The sequence below is a fragment of the Anguilla rostrata genome, chromosome 9 (genome assembly GCF_018555375.3).
Source record: "Anguilla rostrata isolate EN2019 chromosome 9, ASM1855537v3, whole genome shotgun sequence".
Classification (NCBI taxonomy): domain Eukaryota; kingdom Metazoa; phylum Chordata; class Actinopteri; order Anguilliformes; family Anguillidae; genus Anguilla; species Anguilla rostrata.
The window spans coordinates 34,846,082-34,866,023 of record NC_057941.1 but is presented as its reverse complement, the minus strand read 5'-3'; the positions used below and the strand labels follow the sequence as shown (position 1 = coordinate 34,866,023).

Here is a 19,942-nt window from a genome sequence, read left to right as displayed (position 1 = left end):
AACCTTTGCAAATAGATCCAATCGATATTGATCTGGAGACAAAATTTATGAGATCTTGACTGGGGGCTGTGGACGAATTGTTGCGCAACATATTTTGGCATGTATATCCATTTAATAATAAAGCCAGCACAGTCGCTTTTTCCTTGAAATGAGTGAGATTTTTGGAGCTGGATGTGTGAGTGTTAGAATGAGGGGGCCGTTGATGCAGCTGAGGCCTATTCATGTGTAGGTGTACTTTTTTTATTTTTTTATTTCACCAGATATAGAAGAAATGGATGCTAATATTTCTGTAACTGGAGTCAGGAAAGGCATCTTTCATGCGGGGGACCAATATGATGTGACGCGCCAATTTTCAAGTTCCAATCGGTGAAAAAATGCCGCTCGTGTTCGGAATCACATGCTCCCATTTGTTTGGACATTTTTAAAAAATACCTGCCATTTCTGTCATATTACATTGCTTTGATGTTCATGTTGAGTTACTGAGAAAACTGGGGGAAAAAAGCAGGAGCACTGATATGGCACCAGTTTAACTTTTAGCTTGTACTGGATAGGGTTAGGCTGTGGACCAGGGAAAGCTGATCTGAGATCAGCACTTTTTTTCTGGGAGGTTTTATGAATAGCACCCATAGTTTTCAGTTTGCACACATAGCTGTGTAATAGAACACTGGTGTCGCAGGAAAAGTGAAGCTTTTTGATAGGAGGCGGTACAACCAGTTAGTCGGTTTACTGTAGGAAGTCTAAAATGACTCTGAGGTGCAGCGAATAGAGAGGCTGGCTCATGCCCTGCAGGTTAAAATCCCAGGTGTGGTACAGTAGTACAGTTGCCCCTTTGGGCAATTCGCCTAAATGTCGCCAGTAATTATCCAGCTGTGTAGCTGCGTTTTGCTTTAAGTGTAAGCTGTCATGTTGCCAAGGTTGCTTACCTGATGAATCAAAGTGATGCAACTGCCTTTGTTTGTGGTGTCAGATACATAATGCAGGACAACAGATACAGGAAAGAACCAAAAAAAAAAAAAACATTACATTTTGGAAAAAAGACAAGGACACAATGGGAGACAATCGAGAAAGAATAAGGTTACCATACTTTGATTGTGTGTGTGTGTGCGTGCGTGCGTGCCTGCGTGTGTGTGAGAGTGTGTGTGTTCTGGCATTGGTACATGTCTGTAGTGTATCATTTTTATTTGTTGCTTTATGTTTTAGAGCGACCAAAATACAATGTGGGTTCTAAGTAAGGTGAAGGAGGCCCTGTTATGGGACAGAGAGAATCTCTTAGGCAGTTCTAACAATACACACCCCTCCTTTGTAAAAAAATAATTTAAAAAGTGGATTGTTTTGCTGCAAGGTATGCACATAGAGAATTTGTTGAGCATACCCCCTTCCTTAAACAGAACCGCCATTGTTTCTGTGGAAACATGAAAGCACTTGCTTACCACCAATTACGGCACAGACATGACACAAAAGTGCCCTGTCAGTTACCAAAATCGCATACCGTACCCTTGCATAGGACCTGAAACAGGAATGTTCTGGAATGTTTGCAAACCATAGACATTGGGAGGCAGGAATGCCACCATGTCATTCGAAGCATCAAAGCATCAGACTGCAACATAAAAAATTAGGTTTTTTTTTTCAAGATCCCAATTAATTTCTGAAATTATACAAACTTAATTGTCTAATAACCAGCAGCGCACAAAAATAATGCTGCTTCATAAAAATGACAAAAATCTCAGTGACAGGCATCAAAAGTAGAAAAATGCTTTTTTTTATGATAGTGTTGCATCTACTTTAGACTTATTCTGTCTTCTGCCTTGCCTTTATTGCTCATCATCAAAAGTTAAAAATATGCATTTTAATAGAGTTTTGCCATAGAAAGTGAAGCCATATCCTCAACATCACAAAAACACAAAAAACTGGCATTGGTTCATAAACATGGTTGTTTTATGTAAATTAGTTGTAGCCTAGCCAGAGTTTATGAGAGAGAACGAAAGAGAGAGTTTCCTCTTTCCAACCGTCAACAACTGTTCTCTGTTTCAGAACTGAGCCGTGATATCACGGAGAACAGGAAGCGACATCATTTCCTGTTTTGTGAGTTGTGGTGCAGTTATTGTTTGCATGACACTTAAAATAGCTTTGGGGGGGGGAGAGAGAGAGAGAGAGAGAGAGAGAGAGAGAGAGAGACAGAGAGACAGAGAGAGAGCGAGAGAGAGAGTGTGAGAGATAGAGAGAGAGAGAGAGAGAGAGAGAAATGCAAAATAGAAAAAAAAAATAATTTCCCATTACATGTTTCCTTTTCCTAGATGCTGTTATCTTCACTGCAATCTTTCTTTCACATGAGGGCACAGGCCAATTTTTAAACTTTCCTTGCATTAATAATGAGTCTTTTCCTGTTTTCTAGCCTCTCATGCAACAACTGTGCTGTACACAGCACATCAGATCAGCTCAGCCAAAGCGAAAGCCTGCATGGTTAAAGCATCATCGATCGCACCGTCAACAGCGGCAGCCGTACCTGCAACCTTTCCTATCGGCCCATAGTCTCAAAACCACAACACAAAGCGCGGTGTGCGATGCACAGTAAAAAAATCTCACACAAAGGCTGAGATAAGACAACTGTGAAGACAAACAGATGTGATGAGTAATTTCCCTGGGTTATGATAAAACAAAATAAAATAAAAAAAAAACCTTTTTAAAAAAAGACAAAGCAAGCAGAAACGAAACTGCTGCCATTAAAAAAAAATTCAAGTGAGAGAACAGAACTGGAGCTTCAGTGCCCCCACGCCTCACACAGACACACACACAAACACACACGCACACACACACCCACACACACACACACACACACATAGACATACGCACCCTTGTGGAAAAGCATGAAGCTCATCTTCAGCTAAATAAAGAGGTATAAGACAAAAGATACAACTGTGCCATGGAGACCAGGAAAGATTCCTCTCCATGGTAACGGTGCACTGTGATCCCGCATCATTTGCTTAAACCACAGCACATTGTATGCTAGAGGTGGGACTGCATTTGCGTGTGTGTCTACATGCTTCCCTGGGCCCACACTTCAATCAGACCTGGTTCAAATATGTATTTGTTTTTGATTGAGATACTTTTCTAAGCTTTACTGATCTTGTCTAGTGTATTGGAACCAATGAAATACTCTCAAAACTACTCTGCAAATCACACCTTCTGGCCATATTGGCAGGCTCAATTACACCAGGCAAGACCAATAGAGCACAAAAAAGTTTTTGAATCCAAAACAAATATGTATTTGACCCAGGTCTGACTTCAATGCACATGTATATGTTCCTGCAAGGGTAATATATGGGTTATTTGAAAAAAATTATATAATTAGAAATTGTTGAGGTTGACACAACATAATCATTTGTATATACCAATTTTGGCTTCTTTGAGAGGTATGGTTTGGGGCATGTCAATACCACTTTAAGGTCTGGACTTCAACTCCCAGGATGCATTCTGTTTAATGTTTATGAGGCTCCCAGTTAGTGTGTTTTTAAATGCACTGGTATTTCTCCAGCTAAAGGTGTTTCAATGGCCTTAGCCCACAAACTTGGTTTGCTTGTTGGCTAGCCAGCTACAATACTGATATTGGGCATTATGAGCCAATTTTTGTATTCATAATCCGGCTTACACAGCACTATGACTGCATTATAACTCATTATGAATGTGTTTAAAATGAGTTATAGATAATATATGCTTCATATGACATCTGCACAAGGGCCTGATAGTTCCTACCCTGCCCAGGGTCCAAGCTTTGAATTTGTGAATCCACGATTTTTCCTACTTGTAAATCTATACATTTTCTGAATGTGTATATGTATTATCCATGTGAATGAAAACGTTGCTGGATTGCAGATGGCATCTTCTCAATACCTTATTTTCCTAACTTTTGATATGAGATACTGACAGTCTCTGCTTTGTGTGTGTGCGTGTGTGCGCGCATGTGTGTGTGTGTGTGTGTTTGTGGCTTGTGTGTGTGTGTGTGTGTGTGTGTGTGTGTGTGTGTGTGTGTGTGTGTGATAAAACAAACAGAAGGGCTCAAATGAGAATCTGAATGTGTTCGTTTTGTGCAGCCTGAAAATTCTGTTGAAGTACCAGTGTTGGCTGGAAGCCCCAGGTGTAAAGCAAGAGCGCTTGGATGTCAGTCCAAGGTTCATGGTTCTTGCGATTGTGGCTTAGTTCAAATATTTAAAAGAATAGTACCTGTAAATTCTGAAGTGTAAGCACAGCAGTGCTCCTGGTGTGTTGGTGTAGACACAGTTGCAAAAAAAATAGCAATGCACTTGCCAAATTGTGGAAAACATGGGGGGAAAAAAACACAAGATGAGAGGTGCAGTTACCTGCCTTAAAAACCAACTGAGCCCTCCCTCTCTGAGTGACAATATGGCTAATTATGTGACACTCCTTAAGTAGCCTCACTTAACACTTTTAAAGTGTGAGATCACAAATATGTGACTAGAAAGTTCTTAACTGAACACTCCGCTGCTGGTGTAACAATCACGGCTGGTAATTGAAAGCAATGGAGTTCTAGGACACTGACTTAGAATTTTGGAGAAAAAATAAACATTCCAAAAAACCCTCTTCAAAGGGTTAAAGGCACAGTACTATGTCACTGAACTGGATGAAACTGATGTGAGATACGCACATGACTGTCCAACCTCTGTGGAAGTGCTTTCAACTAAACTGGTCAGATACAGTACCTCAGATACAGAGGTGGATTAAAGCCAAATGAACCGTTTGACCTACAACGAAACACTAGCCAAAACTTGCCGGAACCAATCAGAATGCATTATTTTTTTGTGAAAAATTAAAAAATGTGCTTTTCCATCTTGTATCAAGACTACCCTATAGGGCAGGGGTCTCAAACTCCAGTCCTGGAGGGCTGCAGTCTCTGCTGGTTTTTGTGGGATTCCTACCAAATTAGCAGCCAATTTAGGCCTTGGAAACAAGGTGTGCAGACTCCTTAGCCAATCAGTGACACAAATTAAGCACATACGTGCAGGTTTTTCATGGCCCTAATCAAGAATGTTGTTGTGGCCCCAAAGTGCACCAAAATTTAAAAAAAAACAACAAGTTTTTGAATAGTGTGGCCCAGGGATGGCTGTACCCCAAAACAACCGCACTGAGCATTTATGCCAGCAGCCAGCTCTCGGGGGGGAACAGTCGTGTTTTAAAAATTAACTGAAATTTTTTTTGGACAATAACCTTAAAGTATTTCATGATGAAGCCCAAGGTATTAATGCCTGTCATTTTCAACTAAGCACTGTCCACAGAATTTTCCACAGAACAGCCACAGGTGGCTTTTTAATTTGAGTCAACAAACTTGTAAATGAATGAGCATTTTCAAGTTTTTTTTCCTATTAACTGTACACTGCCACTCGGGTTTACAGAGAACAAAAGAAACCTCAAGGGAAAAATTTGTGTTTTACATATCAAAGTGTTTAGACATCAAAGACAGAAAAAATATTACTGAAAATGGCCCTCTTTTGGTAACAGCACGTGCTCTGTTATCAGAACAAGAGGAACATGGGTGGAAATGAGTAAAAAGGTAGAATTTCATCCGACTGCTGGTAAGTACATTTTCCAGCACAGAATGAATGGATGAATGAATGAATGATCTCACCAGGACTGGTGGTGACAAGAGTGATCAGGGTACTTTGAGTCTGCGTTTGAGTCAAAGTTTGATTTTCTGGGTGCTCTCCAGAACCAGGGGTCCGACATGAAGCTGTGCGACAGAGAGACTGGGGTGGTCTGGCAGACGTCCATAATTCCAAACGGGGCCTGAATCTATAAGGTGGCGCTCTTCGCTGCCTCTCTGGACAAACTTGCTGCTGCATTGCTTTTGCTCTTGAGTCGAGTGGTTTGACAGTGCTCTTTTTGCATGGTACACCTGCTGAACACCTTTTTCAGGATAGAACATGAGGAAGAGCCTGTTCTCCAGGTCAGGAAATTAAAATGAGAAGTCGTTATTCATCTACATAGTATGGTGAACTTTCACAATGTTGTTACTGGTTCATAAACCAGTGTAGATATAACAAAAGATTGCTTACGTTTCATTGGTTAGATTGGTTTCCATCAGCACCAGGGTGTATAAATAGGTGGCTGTCTAGTCTGTGCTACCCCTACACTGTAACTGTCATCGTTTAAATTGCTGCTACGTAGGTCACACAAGGACAATTACTTACAGTCACACAGATGCACCCAATTTCAATTTCTAGGTTGCAACATTTAAATTTTGGGTGCATATGTGACCAGTACAGCCCCAGGTTTACGGCCTGTGGTGGGGCCTGTGCTTTGGGAACCACTGTGGGTGGCAGGGTAACAGAATGACATATAAAGGCTCACACCTATGCCCCTCTCGCAAAGGGTGCGTAGGTTGTGGGTCACAAATCAGAGACTAATCCCTTCATAATACACATTGACTAATTCCCAATATAAAATCAGAAGCATCACTCAGTTTTAGCAAGATTCTAAGTCCATATATGCAAGACTTGGCAACCCGTAGGATTTTGCCTGATCAAGGCCAGTCTGTTTGTGAACCTGAGCAGTAGGGTGAAAGGTCTGCTTACACACTGTTTATAGACTGTTTATACAGTGCATTGCTAACCATCCACTAATACGTTTCTACCTTGTATTGATACATCACTTCCCGTTCCTCCTGAACCACCGCTACTTTTTTATAAAACAAAAACTCCCTTATAAGGGCGTTGTGCCATTAATCACAGATAGTTTCGGGTCCATTCTTTGGAATTGTGATTGCAGGTAGCATGCTGTAGGGTTTCGCTGTGTATTCAATCAGGCTTCCATGTGCCCATTGACTTATGGTCATTTATACCTAAAAAGGCCGGCCAATTAGAGGTTGCAGTTAGATATCATCATTGCATTTCCTAGATTGCTTACTAACATACAGTGTCAACCCTGGAGTACAAACATTGCTCTTCTCTAATGTCTGGACTGGCTTTTAAGGAATCAGGCTTGTGCACTAATGGTCTTATCCTAAATTGCTCTGATAAATTATCAATGTGTATTTGCAGTTTAGGAAATGTAAACTACATTAATTCTTCTGAATGATGCAAGGCACTAAACAAATTCCAGCTTTTCCACCTGAGGTTTGGCTAGTTATGTTCATAAGGGGGAGATTGGGACAGTTATCCGAAAACATAAATTAACATAAATAAACAACCAAGTTGTTTGTTATTTAAAAAAATGGGTAAAACTTTATAAGCATAGACTATGCCTTGGAATACCTGAATGTGCATTAAAACAGTTTTAATGAAGCTACTAATCAACTGATCAACGCTGACAACCTAAATGCAAGATGACAATGTTATTATGGAATAGTACTACAACTGAACACCTGATGCAGTGGCCTGGATTCGATCAACTTTCTTTTTTTCACACAGAACACAGTTTGGCAATTGAACCATTCCCATTATGAACTTACAAAACTGTTTGTAAAAGGGAAAAAAATAGATTGTCCATTTATTTGTAAGTCAAAGTTTAGGATGAATGCTGGTTGAACCCCTGGGTCTGTTTAGCTTTCCTCGTAACTGTGACTAATCTCTTTTCTCGACAGCGGAGGAACTGTCACCTGGACAAAGATAACAAAGCCAACTAATCATATTTACAAACAAGATTTGTTCAAACAGAGCAGTGACGCATTGCCCAACAACCAAAACATGTGGGACAAATAAGAAAGCAAAGAAACCTATGTGTACTCTAGTAAACCCGTTCCATCCTTCAAGTCCTTGTCAAGTCTCAGTCTTTTAAATGTTCAAATGTTTCTATTTATCCGACACCTATCATAGATTGAACAGGTGTCTATATGCTGTTTTGGTTAAGCCATCCTGTTACCATACGCGTGGGCATTCTCTCTCAGACATTCTCACCAGTTCTGGGCCATCAATATTGGATGAATGTCATTCTTCCATTACTTTTCTGATAAAAGGCAAAAACAGAAAAATCGCCACTGGCAGGGGGTACCAGAGAACCCCAACCCCAACCCTCACCCACCCCACCAGCACCACCACCATCAGATCCAAACCTAACTACAAATGACACATCAGACCAGGCTGTTGAGTGAACCACATCGGTGCACTAGCATGCATGTCTTGGTTCAAGTGATTCAGTGAATATGAGACCAGACATGAGCATAATCGTCGCCATCGTCGTCACAATACCATTATGTGTGTGTTCTAAAGCAAGAATTCTATTCTAGAATGTAACAGAATGATACCATTGTTAACTTGGAAGTGAGATTTCACCCCATACACTGACTTACATACTATGTATATATACTGACATACATGCAGACAGATCAACATAATGTAAAACTGCACTCTGAAAATAATGATTTTGTGGTTTATTGTGGGTCAGCGTTTTTTTGTTGGGGGGGGGGGGGTGTTCATTGTGCCATATCGAGTTCAGTTTTCTCACAAATTTCAGGAGGCACCCACGATCTTAAACATAGGCTTAGATGGGAAAGTGCGAGCGTGCGAAGGAAGACATCTCTGCGTCTGTCAGGTAATTTACCCTGGCAATGACCCGAGCGAATTAGGCGCGTGACTCGCCCAGTACCCGCAGGGTACTGACAAAGTCAATGACAAAGTCAAAAACGGAGGTAAAAGAGCCAATGAACTGTGAGCTGACCAGGGAATATCCTCGATGAGGTCTCTCCCTTTTCTCCACTGTGCACGCGGACAGTACAATGCAGCATATTTAAAATTGGGCCAAACATGCCTAGTGTTCGGTGGTGGGTGGCGCTGTGGGGGTGGGTTTCCAGTGTTCTATCCGAAGATCCAGGGACACAACTTGCTTTATTTAATTGCGCTGTGAATTTTCAGAGTCATGTGTAAAAAAAAAAAGAGAAAATAATTTTAAATCACACGGAGGAAAATATTAAGTTTATCAAGTAAATCTTTCCGTTGTTGACAAATTCGTACAAAAATGGGAAGTGAATAAAAGCAAACATTATTTTCCAGTGATTTTATCTATGCAGGTGCATCAAAACTTTATAATTTAAATGAGGAGGAGATGCTTCGTCAAACATATTACGTTACATCGTAACTGATTAGGAAACGTTAAGCAACACGACTACCACTGGCCATTAATGGAACGGACTTACTGTACATTGTTTGCTTGAAAATACCCTAGTGAAACCCAAAAAATAAAAGGTAAACACTGTATTGAGTTAGATCACATCATGGCATGGCTTGCTGTTTTATTTGCAAGAATTATTCCATTCATACAAAGTGCAAAAGCTGCTCTTCTTGTCATCGTGATCCATCTTCTTTGCTAGTTCCATAACGGATACAGCGTCCCCTACACTACTGTATCATTTAGCCTATAGATGTGGATTTTGACCCGGTTTTGTTTTATGTTTGCACAGACGCGCGCGATTCAGCTCGTTCACGCCAACGTTTTGACTATTCCCCGTTTGGCACATGAGCATTACACTAAAACGTTGCAGTATTGCTCTCGTACGGTTGCTTACATTAGAAATTCCCATGGAAATGTTCTCACGGCGGCACTGTTTTCAACTTTGACAAGGGGGAATCCATCACATTGCTCGCTGGTGCAGTCTGCTTCCATTGCTAATCGATACTGCGAGCGCTCCTTGCTTGCAGTAAGTCTGTAAGCACAGATGTTGTCTTTTTTCGTATATAAAACCGAGATAACAGTCGTTCAGTCTCACAGCCGGCTAGTTCATGCTCCGAGACGGGGATGTACAAGTACTGTCCCAAATAGCTGACAGTAAGACATTATAGTGTATGTTTAACCTCCTTTTCAATTGCGTAGATATAATTATACTTTCACTTACTGTAAATGCATGAAAATGTAGCGTATAACCTAGCCTACAGCTCGTTAAAAACATCAACAACGACAACAACAATAATAATAATAACAATAACAACAATAATAATATAATCATAATAATAATGCTTTGTTCATCGTTGAGTCGATTTAATTGCGAAAACAAGAACGTGACTTCTTAGAAATCGCTTTCAGGATTTTAATATATACAGCTACGTGCAGAACCGCGACGGCTTCAGTTTTTGTTTGTTCATACAGAAGTGTTCTGACAGTTAACTGCTTTTGAGCGTTGGACTTCAGTCGCGCCCTAGTCTCTCATTCATTGCCAAGCTCCAAACGCCGATACCTCAGGAAACTCCAAATAAGGACAAGGAAGTGGAAACCCACCGGAATCAAGCCATGTGTAGTCTCGACCTTATATGGCGTGGCGGAATCGGGGCTTCCGGCAAGCGCTGTGTTTCCAGCGCAGACGGGAAATCCACGTTCAGATAGGGCTATCAATGAGAAAGCAATGCTTTTACGTCGTTTTTATGAATACATTTTGAACTCAAGCTGCATTGGTTTCGGCAGCTGGGCAAACGAATCGGATGTTCTTCTGTTTTTTTATTGCAATAGCTGAACTTACATTCACTCCGCTCTGCCTTTCCCTTCTGGCAAGCGCCGTGTCCTCCACTGCAGTGCCTAAATATGGGCTTCCTCCAGTCCATAAATGGACATCTACGTCACGAGAGGAGACTATATAAACCGGTGGGGATCCTCGAGATAGTGAAAGAGCCCAGAGAGCCCAACAGATTCAGTGGTAGTACAGAGCGAAGCAGATAGACAAACAATCGCGAGTTCAACCTCCCTTAGAGAAACGCACATTCACATACACAAAATGAACCAGTAAGTTAATAAACGTCCATTTTAATTTAGAGAGAGAGAAAAAAAACAACAAAAGCAGATCGTTAAATTATTATTATGACAGTTATTCTACGAATTCTTCGTGGATAAATTTTTAAATGAAAAAGTTGGACTCTTCTGATCTCTGCAATCGCAATTTCTGAACTATTGGATATTTTTGTTTTCTCTGTTGACGCAACAGTAAGAGAAAAAAACGTCTTCGACCCAGCAGAAAGCTCCTGGCGAGGACGCTTCAGAGTTCGCATCAGCTGCGTCTTCACCTGCTTGTCTCCCGCGAGGCGCATCGGTGATTCCTCCTCTCGGTCTCCAAGCAACACCAGCCATAGCCGGAAGGATGGCCGCAGCCAAAACAGAGATGACCCTGCCTACCCTGCAGATCTCAGACCCTCTGAGCTTTCCTCACTCCCCCATGGATAACTACCCCAAACTGGAGGAAGTGATGCTGCTCCACTCTGCCGGGACGCCCTTCCTCGCCGCCTCAGCACCAGAAGGTGCCGGGTTCGGGACCGGGGACCCCGGGGATCAGTATGATCCACTGACAGGAGGTAAGCTCGTGCCTATTTTTGCGACTGCATCCGAATGTTGTGGCATGCATGAAAAAAATGCATATGAGCTAGATAGAACTGTCTTCAGAACTCAAACATTTGATCACAACACATGTATTGCAAAAATTCGTATTTCTTTTTTTAAAGGGAAGCTTGTTTACATTTCAATGTAGAATATATTGTTTTATGCATAACAATATTTAACAATCAATATTAATTGACTCATAAAATATTCATTTGTTTCATATGGGGTTAGCAAGCCATATGCATTAAAAATAATGCATGTCCACATGTAAAATATTACTGTTTGTGCCATATCACAAATGAGTTTGGTCATTGATTCACTAGTGCAGACTGAAGAATGCGTCATGTGACACATTAAAATTGCATTGCCGGTAGAAGCTGAGTTACACCTTCTCTGTGAGGAAATGCCTCCAGTGATGGACTCAGCCGTGCAGGGCAGGCGTGCTGTATGCAGGATGGGGGGATGGATTAGACTGGCTTTTCCTGGGTCTCGCACTGCTCTGTGGGTGTGCTATAATGAACCAGTGAGAGAGAGGACGGGGTGGGCGGGGAGAGAGAGAGGGAATTTAGGGGGGATATTCTACCAGGCTTGCGTCAGAGTTTGCCAGGCTCTCTGTACAGGTTGGGGGGGGGGCTGTGGGATTTTCCCCTGCGCCCCCCCCCCCCCCCCCCTTCCCCAGGGACTGTACAACCACGCAGCTGAAAAACAGTAACTGTAACTGAATCAGCAGCTGTCTAATGGTCTGTTTCTCCTCTCCTGTGCCTGTTGCAGATACGCTGCCCGACATCTCCATCCACTGCGAGAAGACGCTGGGCGAGCTGCCCTTCCCCACACAGCGGCTGCCCTCTCTCGCCTACACTGGCCGCTTCACCCTCGAACCCGCCACCACCTGCAGCAACACCCTGTGGGCGGAGCCTCTCTTCAGTCTGGTCAGCGGACTGGTGGGCATGGCCAACACGCCCGCCACCTCTGCCACCCCGTCCTCCACCACCTCTTCCTCCTCCTCCTCTTCCTCCTCGCCTTCCTCCTCCTCGTCCCAGATGAGCCTGGGCTGCTCTGTGCACATGAGCGACCCCAACCCCATCTACTCGGCCGCACCCACCTACTCCAGCGCCAGCTCTGACATCTTCCCCGAGCAGGGGGGCCAGTCCTTCGCCAGCTCGGTGGGCGGAGCCCTCCAGTACCCGCCCCCCGCCTACCCCGGCGGGAAGACCGGCGGATTCTCCGTCCCCATGATCCCCGACTACCTGTTCCCCCAGCAGCAGGGGGACCTGGGCCTCATGCAGCAGGACCAGAAGCCCTTTCAGTCCCAGTCCCAGCAACAGCAGCTGTCCCTCACGCCGCTGTCCATCATCAAGGAGTTTGCCAACCAGACGGGATCGCGAGACGTCAAGAACGCCGCCGCCGTCGCTGCCGCCACCGCCGCCGCCGCCTTCCCTTCGCAGCCCATGAAGCCGGGGCGCGCCCGAAAGTACCCCAACCGGCCCAGCAAGACGCCGCCCCACGAGCGGCCCTACTCCTGCCCCGTGGAGACCTGCGACCGGCGCTTCTCGCGCTCGGACGAGCTCACGCGCCACATCCGCATCCACACGGGCCAGAAGCCCTTCCAGTGCCGCATCTGCATGCGCAACTTCAGCCGCAGCGACCACCTGACCACGCACATCCGCACGCACACCGGCGAGAAGCCCTTCGCCTGCGACGTCTGCGGCCGCAAGTTCGCCCGCAGCGACGAGCGCAAGCGCCACACCAAGATCCACCTGCGCCAGAAGGACAAGAAGGTGGAGAAGGTGGCCGTGCCCATCTCCATGCCCTCCCCCGCCTCCAGTTACCCCTCGCCCATCGCCTCCTACCCCTCGCCCGTCGCCTCTTACCCCTCCCCCGCCTCCTACCCCTCGCCCATCGCCTCCTACCCCTCGCCCGTGTCCTCTTACCCCTCCCCAGTGCCCTCCTGCTACTCCTCCCCCATGCACACCTCGTACCCGTCCCCCTCCGCCGCCAGCACGTACCCCTCGACCACCGTCTCCTTTCACACGCAGGGGGGCGCCACGTTCGCCTCCTCTGTGGCCACGAACATTTACAGCTCCCCGGTGGCCACCCCTCTGTCAGACATGCAGTCCACGCTCTCCCCCAGGACAATCGAGATCTGCTGAGACAGCCGCTCGTCTGGTCTTTAACCCCCTTCCTCCTCCTCCCTCTGAACAAAAAAGCTCAAAAAGACTTTGTCGACTTCTCAAAAGCACTTTTCCTCCGTCCCGACCCGCCACTCCCCCCCCAACACACACACGCGTTTTCCCATCTGTATTCTCTCAAGCACCTAAAGCAGGACTTGTCACAGGTGGGGAAGAGGGAAGAAACGGATTCATCTTTCCTTTAGCACTGAGTGAGACTAAACGAAAAAGAACCGTAGGTTTTGGCAGGGATTCTGAAACGTTTCTGAAGACAAAAACTGAAAAAACAGACTTGAACCAACAATAGATTTCTGAGGTCTGAAAGCGTGAGACCTTCTGACTCAAAGGACACTGAAACAATGGAAGATGGACACTCAAAGAAAAAAACTTTGATGATATACATAAACCTATGTATATGTATATTGTACATGTGCCACGATTGGTTACCATTTGGTACTATCAATGTATTAAAAAAAACTTCTTTGCATATTTACATTGTATCTTGGCATTAGACGGCCATTGTTTCTGTTACTATTTTCTCTCTTCACGTAGTGAAAAATAATGTGATACCTTTTTGAATTTCTTTGGCGAAAAAAGACAGCATGACAGCATTTGTTTTACCATTACTCTGTAAATAGTCAATTTGCTGGTACTCTTTTCTTCTCTCTCTTCCTTTCTCACATGTAGCAAAAAAAAAGAAAAGAAAAAAGGTCAGTTTTCAACGAAAGTGAGACAAAAACGGTTTAAAGACATTTCTGGTGCCTTTTGTGAAGCCTGGCTGACATTTTGAACACAACTTTGTGTGTGACTGGATGCGCTGGCATCTGCAAGTAGCCTTAGGAATAAGGGATATTTTTTTTTACAGAATGTAACATGGGGCGGAGAGGCGAGACTGAGCTCACAGCTTCATTTCTTTTGAATGTAAGCGCAAAGAAAAGAAAAAGAAAATCTCAAAAGTATATATTTTTGTAACTGAAGTGTAAATATTTACATATTCAGGAGTTGGAATGTTGTAGTTACCTACTGAGTAGGCATGGGATTGTTTTGTATGTTATTTACATGCAGTTTATAATTTTGTGGTTATTTTCTATTTGTTATTGTGTTTTGTCAAACCAAGTGACTGTTCCTGGCTTCTAAACACATCGAATGCGCTTAACTGCCAATGGGATATTTGATGTACAAGATATCCTACAGAGACAAAATATAAATAAAATCTAAATATATATTACATGCTTGTGTTTCTTCCATTTTTATGTTTCCCTCTTTACTGATTTTGACCTGTTTCAACAAGTAAAATCTCACACTGAAAATAACTGGCAAACAGTACATGGACATATTTTATGTTGATCCATACATTTTACACTTTAGTACAGTATAGGTAGAGCAAATGATCAATCTATAAATCAAATGCGAAGGAATCGCATGCTCTTTTATTGTACTGACTTTGCATCTGAACTCCCAAACATTAAGCTCTTAAATTATATCGATTTCACTTTCCAATTTCAAAGTTTATACTACATAGTTTGCAGCACTTCACAGCCAGTGCTTGCATAAATACAGTGTACAAGCAAGAGATTTCTAATTAAATTGAATTAAAGAAATGCCATAGAACCAAGGTTCTGCAGAGCCTACGCCAGTGCGCCCAATACTCAGTATTGCAACGCATTCAATGCTCCTGCACCTCAAGACTTTACACCACAAGTTTAGTTTCCACATCCATTTTTCAGGTTCCAGCCAAAGCTAATGGTGGGCTGCTTATTTCCCAAGGAAATATTGTGAAAATGCGCCATCCCCAGATTCTGCGCTGACAGCTTGCTTATTGCACATCACTCAAGTGCGAAAACTTAAACGGCAACCGTTGGGGGAGGCTAAATTGATGAGGGGCAAACTCATTCATTTCCCGTGTCTGTTTCTGTGGGAGAGGAGGCCATTTCCCCACTTGAAGGTGTCTGTTTTAGCAAGGACATCAGGAGAAGAATGGTAAGACAGACCTGTCATTTTGGTCTTCTCCCTTGGCGAACCGGGAGAGATAATAACGCTCTTTTCCGTCTTCGCCGGGTGTGCGCGCGAGATATGATCCTATAATCCGGTAGAACACTTGACATTGATACATTGATTATTGTTCCGTTTTGCGGCTTTCGGCTCAAGGGCCTCGTCGTTATACATTCGGTCACGTTTTAAATCAGAACGGTAATTTACGGGTACTCGTAGGCTATTGCTCGTGGTCCATACTGGTTGTGAAATCTCGGTGGTAAAAATGCGCCGCACGTCCTTTGAGATGCTCAGCCGTTTCTTACGCTGTTATGTGTACTGCCGTTGCCACAGCAAACCTTGTTTTGCACACGCCTTATCCTTACCTTGAGGGAAGGAAGGTGAATTATTTGATTGTAAAGACAAAGCGCAAGACACGCACAGTACCTGGTTTGAGACACGTTTAATTTCCAAGCTAAGGTGCCGGCTATGACAACATCCTGTGACTAGGGAAAAAAAAAAAAGTTTAGCGGAAATTGATGCTGACGTTCAGAAACAAAACAAGTCTCCCTGAAACTTGAAGAAGAATGGGATGTGTGAAGCCGTTGCTGACAGCTGTTGGTGATTTTATTCCGTTCTTTCTTTATTAGCCTACTTATGAATGACTTTGCTTAGTGTGCGTTTTAATGAGTGCGTGTGCAGATTGCGCAGTAAAAATTTGTCCATGAAAACTTTTTTCCCAACTGTACCCTTCCTCCATTCACTCGGGTGACAGATTTAATTTTTATGACTAATGGTCCCCTCAAAGAATGTCCTTACTTTAAGGGGGGGGGGGGGGGGGGGCGAAGTAATTACCCAAACGTCAAGATCAATGAATGGGTTCTGCAATGCTTTAATCTTGTAGTTTGGCTTCTGTATTCTGCTTGGTCCACAAGACTCAGCAGGGTACGTCTGCGTTTAGTAACGTGACTGGGTACCCCATTCCCTGCAGCTAGAGGGAGTACTGGTAGAATCCACCCCACATTTTGTTCATACAACTCTAACTTTTGGGGTAAAGCTATGTGCTCATGCTAGTGACCCTCTGTCTTATATTGCAATATGAGGATTAAAATTCTAAATGCTTTATTGGCATTAAATACTAAATAAATACTAGTAAATATTGCCAAAGCGCACATACAGAAATACAAAAAGACAGAGCATGAACATAAATTGAACCGAACAATTATCATATCTTATAAGAAGATCTGACATGTTGTTATATCTAACCCTAACCCTAACCATAACCCAAACACTATGATGATAATAATAATAATAATAATAATAATAATAATAATGCCAAAAAATAAAATTATGTGGCTCAGTATCGTGTGAATACTAAATTTCACTGTGTGTACAATGCCTAATTATGTCCTGGTCTCATATAAAGGGTCTGACTGAAGTTATTTACCCAAAAGTTTGGTTTGCAACTTCAAAATCCGAGGTGATTGGATAAAAGCGTCTGCCAAATAAATGTAATTTAATGTAATGTAATGCAGTGTGACAGATGGGTGTATGAGCCCTTACACAAAACCTGGAATCAGTGCTGATTGAGTAGCATGATTGAGTGTATGAGCAGAGCTTGGTAGAGTGTACTAGCAAAATGTGAAAAGTCTTCTGCATTGATGTGGACATGGACTACATACCTTCTAATGAAATCTGATACTATCTTCTGTTACCCAAAAGCAAAAGTGTTGCATCATGGTACATCAGTGGCCCGTAACCATGGTGACAGTGAAGCACCCTGGAGTTTCACAGCATTCTAGAGAAACAATGGAGTTGTGAACGTCCAAAGTGAGCAGCAGCATCGGATTCCTGTTTGTCAATTCTCACCAATGATCAGCAATCCCTGATCCCTTTGATATTTTTATATGGGGACGTTTTGGGGATTAATTATGTGATGAAAATAATAATAATAATAATAATAATAATAATAATAATAATAACTATGTTACTGGGGCAACAAAGCTCAGGAGGTAAGAGCGGTTGTCTGGCAGTTGGAGGGTTGCCGGTTCGGTCCCCCACCCCGGGCGTGTCGAAGTGTCCCTGAGCAAGACACCTAACCCCTAATTGCTCCCAACGAGCTGATTGGTACCTTGCATGGCAGCCTTTCATCGTTGGTGTGTGAGTGTGTGTGTGAATGGCTGAATGAGAGGCATCAATTGTAAAGCGCTTTGGATAAAAGCGCTATATAAATGCAGTCCATTTACCATTTAATAATAATAACAATAAAAATGACAACAACAACAACAAAAAATAACAACAACAGCAAAACGGAATGTTACTCTGCAGATCCTTGCACATTCTGATGTTACTTAGCAACATGCATCAGCTGGAGGACAGGCGAGGATTTATTCAGCCAATTAAAGCTGGAGATGATGAGGCGGTCAGTTTGAGGGGCGCAGTGGGAGTACGGCTCGGAGCAGGAGTAATTACTCCTATTGCGTGCAATAAGGGCCGGGGCTTCATAATGACCGCACAGAGAGACAGGGCCCTGATTGGACTGTCACCCAGGGAACAACTGGACACAACTACGCAAAGATGACCACGACAGAAACAGAAGTGAACATAGAGGTGTATCAAAAAGTTTAAAAGAAAAAAACGCAAATATGGGAAGATGCAACTGAACTATGAATAACTACGACAGTGACACAAATTTACAGTATGTGAAATGCCAGAATGGGTCGTTTTTTTTTTGTTTGTTTTTTTTTAAAAAGCAAAGATGAAAAAATAATATTCTGCATGGGTGGGCACAGACACATGCCCAGTAAGATTAGATTTTGGGATTGGGTCATGCAGGACCCCATAAAGCCACGCAGATTAATTATCCGTGTAAAATTTTTTAAAGAAGCACTGCGCAGAAACTTTAAACTAATGCAGCCTGTGACATTTGGCACGCAGAGATAAAGTGAAGTTACATTCTCACATGAATACTAATGTGAACTTGTAATAACTATCTACTCAGTTTAATCTCTCGCATGTGACGCACATCAAACACCAAAAGTTTCACTCTTTCTTTTCATCCTGTTTCTTGTTTCTTGTTTTTTTTTTTTTTTTTTTGGATGGCCTCATTACAAGCAGGAAAACTCCAAAGAGCCCTTTGTCTCTCTTTCTCCCTTTCAAGGTGTCTCTGCCTGGTGGCTTTCATGTGGAACTCATGTTAGAAATGTTGAGCTTGTGTTTGCATAAAACTTTTACGTACCTTTTTTTTTTTCTTTGATAAAGTTCAGACGTAGGCTACTGTGTGTGTGACAGAATCTGCTGTACGCACCTTTCTTTTTTTTTTGAAGACAACACGTTAAAGAACCGTGTGGCCCTGCGGTTTGTCTAAAGTTCATTAAGGCATAGTATCCCGGGGAGCATTTTCGTGCTGACAAATCAGTGATAAGTCCGTGAAACCCTGTGTAGGTGTTCAGGTGAAAACCTGGCTACATTTGGATGAAAAATAAAAGTTTTCTAGCCGACTGGGATGTTGCCAGGCTGTATCCAGGTAAAGCTTAAGCTATATCGGGGTTAACCCAGTCAGTTTATGTCAAAACATCTCCCCACTTCGATTTCCACCCCTCTAGGTGTCTAGATTCCGGCTTTTGTTCACTGGAATTGGGGCCTGTGCGTTTGGGAGCAACTGTGGGCCAGGTGAAGGAGGAGGATGAGATGATCACATGATCACAATCAAATCCATGGTAACTGTGATGCTGAAGTACTGGTGGTGTGCAGAGCTGATGTCAATGACGTGGAATTAATGCCCTCAGACGCCAGACAGCTGGAGAAGCTCAACATGGAGTGCACAGCTGTCTGACTCATTTGAAGTATGACAGTTGAGATCAGCAGGTAGACTCAACGGGCCTTGTTCAGGTACAGTACACGCTGAGCCAAGCAGGTGCTGAGCACAGGAATGGCGCCATGCGCACGCATGTCCGGTGCAGCGGAACTTTGAAGGCGGGAAGCCGGAATGTTCCAGACCTCTGCTTTTCATTCCCGACTGGTGAGATTGCAGCCAATCCCGAGGTGGAAACTCCAGGTTCAGAAAGTAAAGGTCCTCCCTAGTATTTTGTTCCAATCACCTGGATTTGCTAATATGCACACATTTTCAGCCAGGCGGTAGATCTTATTAGCCAAATCAGCAGACTGAGTTCATGGGTGGAAGAAGCACATGGAAGGACTTTCTGACCCCTGGATTTTCCACCTCTGGCTTGCAGCATTTATTCCCATGCCTAGACTGGCTGCAGCTTGGTCTCTTGGCTAATATCACCTCTTTCATATACTGTGACTGTATATTAAGAGGAGTGGGCATTTTTGGGAAGTCAGTGGTTCTCAAGAGCCTACCTAAGCTCCTGACTGAAGTTTTCGGGTTGTGGTTTTGTTGATCTACCATCCTATAGGTTTTCCAGGTCAGGAATGCCAAATTAGGGTTGAAATGAAAATCTACAGGATGGTAGAGCTCCTGGAACAGGGTTGGGAACCAC

At 43.3% G+C, this 19,942-nt stretch overlaps 1 protein-coding gene across 2 annotated transcripts; it reads left to right on the top strand.

The window, feature by feature from the left end:
* Positions 1-10,580: 10,580 nt before the first annotated feature.
* Positions 10,581-14,697, top strand: LOC135263658 (early growth response protein 1-like). Of its 2 annotated transcripts, XM_064351948.1 has the most exons (3): positions 10,581-11,276; positions 12,073-13,165; positions 13,205-14,697. In XM_064351948.1, the coding sequence occupies exons 1-3, from the start codon at positions 11,066-11,068 to the stop codon at positions 13,449-13,451; spliced, it is 1,551 nt and encodes a 516-aa protein (XP_064208018.1). In that variant the 5' UTR covers positions 10,581-11,065; the 3' UTR covers positions 13,452-14,697. The 2 variants fall into 2 exon arrangements, with proteins under 2 accessions (XP_064208018.1, XP_064208017.1); XM_064351947.1 differs by having other exon boundaries at positions 12,073-14,697.
* Positions 14,698-19,942: the final 5,245 nt, after the last annotated feature.